Source organism: Elephantulus edwardii, unplaced genomic scaffold (assembly GCF_000299155.1).
Source record: "Elephantulus edwardii isolate Elephantulus edwardi_28Jun2011 unplaced genomic scaffold, EleEdw1.0 scaffold00221, whole genome shotgun sequence".
NCBI classification, from domain to species: Eukaryota; Metazoa; Chordata; class Mammalia; order Macroscelidea; family Macroscelididae; genus Elephantulus; species Elephantulus edwardii.
The window spans coordinates 3,415,387-3,424,874 of record NW_006399971.1 but is presented as its reverse complement, the minus strand read 5'-3'; the positions used below and the strand labels follow the sequence as shown (position 1 = coordinate 3,424,874).

At 39.0% G+C, this 9,488-nt stretch overlaps 1 protein-coding gene across 1 annotated transcript; it reads right to left on the bottom strand.

The window, feature by feature from the left end:
• Positions 1–488: 488 nt before the first annotated feature.
• LOC102864407 (olfactory receptor 2G3-like) lies at positions 489–7,612 on the bottom strand. The gene is made up of 2 exons (XM_006898158.1): positions 7,595–7,612; positions 489–1,445 (listed from the first exon to the last, which is right to left on the bottom strand). The coding sequence occupies exons 1-2, from the start codon at positions 7,610–7,612 to the stop codon at positions 489–491; spliced, it is 975 nt and encodes a 324-aa protein (XP_006898220.1).
• Between the last annotated feature and the right edge of the window lie 1,876 nt (positions 7,613–9,488).

Sequence of the window (9,488 nt, the reverse complement as noted above, 5' to 3'; positions counted from 1 at the left end):
CATCGAGTCACCTGCAACCCATAGTGACCCTATGTACAGTAGCTCTGAACCCTGTCCTGTCCTGAGGCAGTCTCATTAATTCTAACACACCAATCCTCCATTGACCCAGTTACTGTATCAATCCATCTCATCCGGGTTCTTCCTCTACTGCTCTGTCCCTTCACCCTCTCCTGCTCTGTCCCCCCACCCTTCCAAACATGATGTCCTTCTCCAAGGACATAGTATGTGAGATGGAGCTTCAAAATCCTAGCCTCCAAGGAGAGACTTGGTTTCACCCTCTCCAAGACAGACCTATTTGTTTTCTTGGCAGTCCATGGTATGTTCAAGACTTTTCTCCAGCACCCTAATTCAAGGGCATCTATTCTTCTTCTATAGCCTAACTGAATATTTAATCCTAAATCTACAGGTTCTCAAGATTGTTTCCTTTGGAAGCATCTGTCCCTTAAAGGAGAAGCTCCTTCCCTTTAAAGGAGAAATCTATTAAAAATTTACCTTTTTCTCTTTCGTTTCCCTATCATTAGCTTCTTTAATGATTTCTTGACATCTCTGTTTCTCAAAGTGTAAATTATGGGATTAAGCACAGGTGGAATCAAGTTATATAGCAGTGCCACAAACTTGGTCACATCATGAGAGAGCTTTGGCTTTGGGGTCACATATACATAGATGAGAGTACTGTAGAAGATGAATACCACTGTGAGGTGGGAGCTACAGGTCCCAAGTGCCTTCTGTCGACCCCCAGGGGCCTTCACCCCCAACACACTATAGACAATGCGCCCATAAGAGATCAAGATCAATGAGAGAGGAAAGATGAGAAACACACTGCTCAAGATTGTAATCCCCTTCCTATAATTTGATATGTCCACACAGGCTAGTTGTATCACTGGAGGCATCTCACAGTAGAAATGGTTTATCCGGTGGTGGCCACATCTAGGAAGGGTCATTGTGATAGGTGTGTTGACTAATGAATTACCAAAACCCAAAAACCAGGATATGCTGGCCAATGCCCAACACAGCTGTGGTGGCATGAGGGTGAAATAATGCAAGGGCTGACAGACAGCAACATAACGATCATATGCCATCATGGCCAGAAGGATACACTCAGTGGTCCCTAGACACAGGGTAATGAGAAACTGAACTACACATCCTCCAAAACTTATGGACTTGTCAGCACTCCCAAGGTTGACCAGCATCTGAGGACTGATGCAGGTCACATGGATGAGATCAATAAAGGACAGGTGAGTGAGGAAGAAATACATAGGCGTATGAAGCTGGGAGTCCAGATGGGCGATCAGGATTATGGTCCCATTACCCATGAGTGTTAGAAGGTAGAATATCAAGATGAACACAAACAAGATCCTCTCCAGCCATGGCTGATCTGAGAAGCCCACCAAGATGAAACCTCCTCCAGACGTGAAATTGTCTCTTTCTATGAATTTCTGAGTGACCTGTGATGAAAACAAAAAGAAAGCAATTATAACCATTGAGATCGGCCTCATGTGTGTGAGAATTCTGCCTCTGACCTCCTTTAAGTTGAAAATTTCCATTCATTTATTATCTTTCTTACCCAGAAAGATAGCTGGCCAATTTAGGAATTGCATCTTTGACTGCAGAAAATGGCCAGAGAAGAAAGTTAACTCACTCTTGCGGGAATAACTATGACCTTGTAGCACAATTTTCCTTTTCATTTTTCTCTAATGGTGCTCATTTCTTGTTTTGGTTTCCGTTCTCTCTTTTTTTACCATTTTAATGTTTTTATAGAATAATAAAAAGTTCTTTTGATGATTGCAGAACTTGTAAGGAAAGCTGTTTGGTAGCATTCAGAATCACATGTTAATGCTGGTTTTCTGACTGGTTTGTAGTCAATTATTAACTCATATGAAAGTGCTTATTAGACCAATAAGACAGCATTTATGCATCCATTATTTTCAGGATTGTTGGTAACCTGAGTACATTTTCCCAAAATAATTTTGTCTCCTTGTATCACAAAGCCCAACTCACATTCACTTAAATGACTGGACCTTCATAAATAACACTCAAGATTGTGTACAGTTGGGATGAACGATTCTTCTTATTGGCAGGCAAAATGTGACTTTCATTTCAGGATGTGTTACATATGCCTTATTGAACGTAAGCCCATTGTTTTGATAAATCTTTCATATTTAGGTGGTTTGGATGTAAAACCATCTGCAACAAAGCAGACTTTAGTACCCATCTTCTGCCATTCTCTCTTTTTTCTCTTTCCTCTTCGAATAAGTTTCAATACTTCTGTTTCTCCCTGGGCACAAACTTTGGGTAGAGGAACTTCCCATTACACATAACTTCATCCTTCATAAGATCATCTTCTATCCATGTTCCATGTGCTCTTACCTAGCTATCAATTTATCACCAAGTAAGCAAGCATTCTTGCCAATAATTCACAACTGATGCAGTTGCTTACTCTAAAGACAGTAAGGTGATAGTTTGCAGGCCTCAAATTTTGAGAAATTTGCCGTAAACAGATGGATATGACTCAAAGAGGCAACCAGATAGGCAGAAGAAAATGACTCAGACTTGTTTTGACAAATATTCATACTGTTGATCCCAACAGTCTGTTGAGAAAACAGTGAATTAGCCTTTCCTTCTCCTGGCCACAGTGTGTCCTCTACTCATGGCTTCTTTTCCTCCTCTTATCTGCCCTGACACTTATTTTATTATTTCTGGATACAAAACTAGTGGAAAACCTAGAGTTGTATTTCTTTTGAACTCCAAAAAAAATCAATACTCTAAAGTAGTATTAGTAATTTTATGACAGCTGAATTTAAAAAGAAATGTGGACTTTGATATTAAAGTTAATCTATGACCCCCTATTCAAAGCTACTCTTAGAAATTCCCTTCTTAAAGAAAAAAAAAGAAATTCCCTTCTTAAAAATTGTCCTCCTTTTACAAGTGGACAAATGCAAAAATGCATTTACTTTTGTCTCCCTTGTGATTCACTCATTAAAAAAAAAAGGGTAAGAACATGGAATAAATTTGTTCCCACACATATGCATTAGATTAACCAGAAGATCCCATTAAAACACAGATTGTTGGGCCCTACCTCCAAGTCAATAACTTTGTTATGAAATATGTTGTTGTTGTGTGTTGTCGAGTCGCTTTCAACTCACAGCAACTCTGTGCACAACAGCCCTAAACAGTGCTCTATCCTGAACAACCTTATTGTCTCTGACACACCTACCCCAATTACCCCAGTCACTGACTATATCCATCTCATTGAGGATCTTCTTCTCTTGCACTATTCCTCCACCCTCCCAAGCATGATGTCCCTCTCCAACGATTTACCCTGCTTTGTAACATGCCCAAAGTATGTCAGATGAAGCTTCAGAATCTGTGCCTCCAAGGAGCAGCCTGATTTCACTCTCTCTAGGATGAACTTTTTGTTCTCCTACCTGTCCATGGTATATTCAATACTCTTCTCCAGCACCACAGATCAAAGGCATCAATTCTATCATCCCTAGTTATTGTCCGGATTTCTGATGCATAGCAAGTAATTGTGAAGATCATGGCCTGGATCAGACACCACTTAGTCTCCAGACGGACATTATTGCTTTTCTTAAATCTGAAGATGTCCCTGACAGCAGACTTTCTCAGAGCAATTCGTCTTTTAATTTCCTGGCTGCTGGTACCAAGAGTGTTGATTGTGGAGCCAAGCAAACAAAAGCTGTTAACAATTGCAATCTCTTCACCATTTATCATGATGCTGCCAATTGGCCCTGTGGTGAGAATGTTTGTTTTCTTGATGTTGAGCTTCAATCCATTTTGAAGGCTGCAATCCTTGACTTTCTACAGCAAGCACTTCAGGTCCTTCTCAGTTTCAGCAAAGCAAGTTTGTGTCATCCACATAACGCAGGTTGTTGACGAGTCTTTCTCCAATCCTGATGCCACATTTCTCCTCATAGAGTCCAGCCTAAAAAAATGAATTTCTTTAAAAAAAACAAATTGTATTCCATAGATAGAGGTTTCTATAACTATGAAATATAGAATTTGTTTTGTTGGGGTTTTTTTTTAGCAAATTCCCAAAAGATTTTGATGTTGTTGTGGACCACCCAGAGAAACACTGTCTGGCATAGGTACTTATAAAAGGTCTCATCTTAATGAAATAATTAATTATAAGATTGAGAAAATAATTACAATAATGACCTTGTCATATGGTATAGAAAATTTTAAATAGCTGATAGCAGAAAACTTGCTCTTAGGACCTACATGATACCAAGTTTGCACACATTATCATCCTAACACTTTCAAACTTTATCTCTCAGCATCTATTCTGATTGCAAATTAGCATAAGTCTTAACTAAACCATTGGTGAATATATATAAGCATGTACATTTCCACACGTATTATACATGTCCATTTGCATTAGGTTCGCTTCATTACCACCAAATCAGAACTAAATCATAACTGACCATCCAATAGATTGCATGGGAGATTGTCCATTTTCTCCCTCCAAGCAGCTGGTGAATTCCAACCACCTGCCTTAGAGCAGCAGTGCAGCTTCTTACCCACTAAATGACAAGAACAATATATATTTGCATGTTGTTATGTGCTTTGGTGTAGGAACAGACTCATAGCTGAAATTGTTGGTGGCAGCAGGTCATAGTTGGCCCTGCATTGGGTTTTCAGAAACTGTAAATTGCACAGCAGAAGATTGCTTTTCATTCTCTCACAGAGCAGCTGGTGGATTTGAATCAACTGTCTTTGTGTTGGCATCTCAAGTCCTTATTCCTCGGCCTCCAGAGCTCCCTATATATGTTTTTGCATAGGATGCATATATCAGCCAAGGGACTTGGTATGGTGGCTATTGTTAATGTTCACAGGGAAATAGATTAAATATAATTTAACAGATTAAAATTTTTATTTGTGAAAGTATACAGCTTAAGAAATTATCAATAAAATGTTTTTATATGAAGACTTAATTCTCATTTATTGTTTCTTTTTTGAGAAGTCTGGAAGTGGTCTCAAGAAAACAAAGTTGAAAAATTGACTTCTTAAAACAATACTTTCACATTGGTAAAATAATGTTCTTGGCATTGGTTTCATGAGTCTGATGTTTCAGAAGTTACTGTTTTTAGGCATTACCAATTTTTCTCCAACTCATGTTGAGTCTATGTACAACAGAATGCAGCATTGCTCGGTTCTGCACCATCGTTGTTATCTGTGAGTCCATGGTTGCACACATTGTCCATCCACATTTTTTAAGGTATTCTTGTTTTCTGCTGACCCTTTACTTTACTGAGCACGATGTTCAGGAACAGATGCCCTCCTCATAACATGTCCAAAGTGTCTCTCTTTGCCATCCATTTGGAACCAACTCTTAGCTGACACGCTGGCATTTTTTTTAACACTGTAAATTACACTGGAAGAGATATCCCATCTTTCCCTCTCAAATCTACTGGTGAATTTGAACCACCAAAGAGGTACCACCTTTGAGTTAGCAATGTCCTGTGGACAACATAATATCAGGACAATATAAAACCTGGAATGAGAACATGTCCCAAAAAAAACTCTGAAAAATTAAGAAAGATTTAAGTAGCAGGAGACAATATTAGCTACATAAATTACAGTACCCGTGGGTTTAAGAATAAACAAAGTAGCACAATGTTGTTGTTGTTGTTGTTGTTATAGTAATGTGCCCTTGAATTGGAACCAACTCACAGTTGACCCTGGATTTTCAGAGAACATAAATCACATAGGAGGAGGTTGTTCATTTCTCTCCCTTGGAGCATCTGGTGAATTCAAGGTTCATGGCTTTAGGTTGGCATCATAAATCCTGACCAGGAGGCCACCGGAGCTCAATAGATACATGAATAGTCTTCACAATGACACCTATGAGAAATGTTTCTCCTAGGTTTCCCTAACAGAATCTCAGTATTCTCATAGCAAACAAAGCCATAACTTTAACAAACAATGCTGTTTCTTTTAATATATATTGACGGCATGCTACCAAAGTACAATTCAATTTAGCAAAAGTAATTCACCAAGGACATGGCAAATCTGGGTTGGCACACAGGAACAGGTGAAAGAAACATTCCTCAGATAATAATCTTTGAGTAATCCCCTAGAAACTAGATTTCTATCACTAAAGTTTTATGAAGCACTCAGAGGGAGCTCTGATGGCACAGTACATAGGGAGTTGGGTTGTTAACCTAAATGTGGTGCATCTCTGGTGGTTCAAATCCACCAGAAACTCCAATAGACAAAGATAGGCAATTTTATCCCATGCAATTGAAAGCCTATGCAAACCTGTGGAAGGGACACCTGTAAGTCGGTTCAGACTCAGTGACAATGAGTTTCCACATGTTATAAAGAAAGACCCAGTTAGTGTAAGAATTAAGTGGAAAATATGTTGATATCTTCTGAAAGCTTAAAAACCAAGCGAAAACAGTGCATACTGAATATGGTAGATTCACTACCAAAATGCAGTGACCACCCAAAGAATTGAGGGGAAGAGGTCTCTAAATATTCAATTAGTTATGTAGTGATTTCATGTAAATAACTGACAATAACCACATGTGAAAAATGCTTCCCTGGGCCATAAAAATGCTTCAAAATGTCCATAATAAAATGGTGCAACCACTATGGAAGGTGGTTTGGCACTTTCTCAAGGAGTTGGAAATAGATTTATTTATCATTTGACCTAGCAATGCCACTCCTGGAAATAAACCCTAAATAAACTAGAACTGCCATCCAAACAGATATATGCACACCTATGTTTATTGTTGCATTATTTACAATAGCTTCGTTGCATTATTTACAATAGCAAAGAGATGGAAGCAACCCAACTGCCCATCAATAAACAAATGGATAGACAAACTGTGGTATATTCATACAATGGAATACGATGCATCCCTGAAAAACATGACCGTATAGAATATTACACAACATGTATAACCCTGGAGAACATTATGTTGAGTGAAATATCTCAGTCAAAAATGACAAACATTGTTATAAAGCAGGTCTGACATGGAGGTTGGGAGGAGAATAGGATAAGAGTAGATAAATAATAAAAATGCCATCAGAAGAGATGAAGGAAAGAGCTGTTTAAAAGGAATATATGATTAGACATTATACGTATGACAACAGCCCAGGATAAAAGGTACATTGCAAAGAAGACTTGGGGGAGGGGTAGGTGGGGAAGGAGGTAATTGTGAAACAATAAATGGATTTCTTTTATTTTTTTTACAAAAGTGAACTGGGGAGGAAGAAGGGCAGGAAAGGGATAAAATGTGAGACAATGAATGAATTAAACATATAGCTTATCTGTAAACTTTTTTAAAATTACAGTTAAAATAAAAAATGTTATTTTTAAAAAATGTCCTTTTTTCAGAATATTTACTCCTGGATGTTTACTCCAGAATGTTTGGAATGTTTAATGCTGGACAACTTAAATTCCTTTCAGAAATTCCAAAAAAGGCTAATTGCAAATTGAAAGATTCAGTTAAATATTGGAGATTTAACAAAATGACATTTGGAAAATTATTTTTATGCCTATAAGTCATATCATTAGGAAAGCTCTGTACATTTTCTGCCTGTTACAAAGCAACCTATCCAGCCTTACCTGTAATGCCATGACCATGTTTCCTTCTGAAAAGTGACTCTAGAAAGAATGATGTCTTAAAGCAAACCCTCAGCATTCTAGAACACTACATCCTTAATCGTTGCAAGCAGCTTCATAGCTGTACCTTATGACTTATTTTAGAGCCACTGCACCTCAGTGTTATAGTGTTGTGTGCCATTGGGTCAATCACAACTAGTTTATGGCAAACCTATGAACAACAAATTAGAACCTTGCACTATTCCACACCATCCTCATCATCTCTGACATGTATGTCTGAGTCCATTGTAAAGTCACTGTGTCAATCCATCTTGTTGAAAGTCTTCCTTTTTTTTTCCTGACCCTCCAACTTTCCCAGAATGATGTCTTCTTTTCCAGGACCAGCCCCTCTTGACAACATGCACAAAGCATATGAAATAAAGTTTCATTACCCTTGTCTCTAAGCAGTATTATAGTGGCTCTTCCTCCAAGACAGACTTGTTTGTTATTTCTGGCAGTTCATGAGATATTCAGTTCTATTCTTCAACACCACAATTCAAAGTTATTTTCTTCAGTCATTCTTACATCTTGTCCAATTTTCGTGTGCATAGGAAGGGATTGAAAAGACCATGGTTTGCATCATGTGCACCTGAGTTTTTTAACTGACATTCTTGCTCTTTAATATCTTAGAGAGGTCCTTGAGAGCAAATTTTCCCTACCTACCTTTTTATTTCTTGGACCTACTATGATTACAGTTGGATCCAAGTAAGGTGAAGTCATTGACAACTTTAATCTTTTATCCATTAACATGTGGCCTACTGATCCCGTGTTGAGAATCCCCCCCCCCTTTTTTTAATGTCAAAATACAAACCTTAGTAGTTACAAGTAATTTCCTGTGACTGCTAGCAGGTCATATTTAATTGAAGGCTATGTCCTTCAGTAGTAAGATGACTAGAAAAGCCACTTATTTCCACATCCCTTAACGTGACATACATATTGTTGTTGTTGTTGTTATGTGCCGTCGAGTCGCCTGTGACTCAGAGCGACCCTATGTACAACAGTCCTAAACCCTGTTCTGTCCTGTGCCAATCTCACTGTCTCTAACACACCTACCCAATTACCCCAGTCACTGAATTAATCCACCTCATTAAGGGTCTTCTTCTCCTGTGCTGTCCCTCCACCCTCTCAAGGATGATGTCCCTCTCCAAGGACCGGTCGGTCCCTCCTTACAACATGTCCAAAGTATGTCAGAGGAAGGTTCAGAATTCTGCTTCCAAGAAGCAGCCTGGCTTCACCTTCTCCAGGATGAACTTGATTGTTCTAGCAGTCTATGGTTTATTCAGTACTCTTTTCCAACACCGTATTTCAAAGGCAGCAATACCGTCTATCTTCCCTAGTCATTGTCCAGCTCTCTGAAGCATAGCAATTGATTGCAAAGACCATGGCCTGTATCAAGCAGTGCACCTTAGTCTCCAGAGTGACACCATTGCCCTTCAGTACTTTGGAGAGGTCACAAACAGCAGACTTTCCCATCACAATACATCTTTTAATTTCCTGGCTGCTGGTGCCAAGAGTGTTGACTGGAGTCAAGCAAACTAAAGTTGTTAACAATCTCAATCTCTCCACCATCCATCCTGATGCTGCCAGTTGGCCCAGTGGTGAGAATCTTTGTCTTCTGGAAATTGAGCCTCAATCCATATTGAAGGCTGCATTCCTTGACCTTCTGCAGCAAGTGCCTCAGGTCTTCCTGAGTTTCAGCAAGCAGGGTTGTGTAATCTGCATAATGTAGATTGTTGATGAATCTTCCTCCAATCCTGATGCCACACTTCTCCTCATACAGCCCAGCCTCCTAGATAATCTGTTCTGCATATAGGTTGAAAAGGTATGGAGATAGGATCCATCCCTGGCGTATACCCTT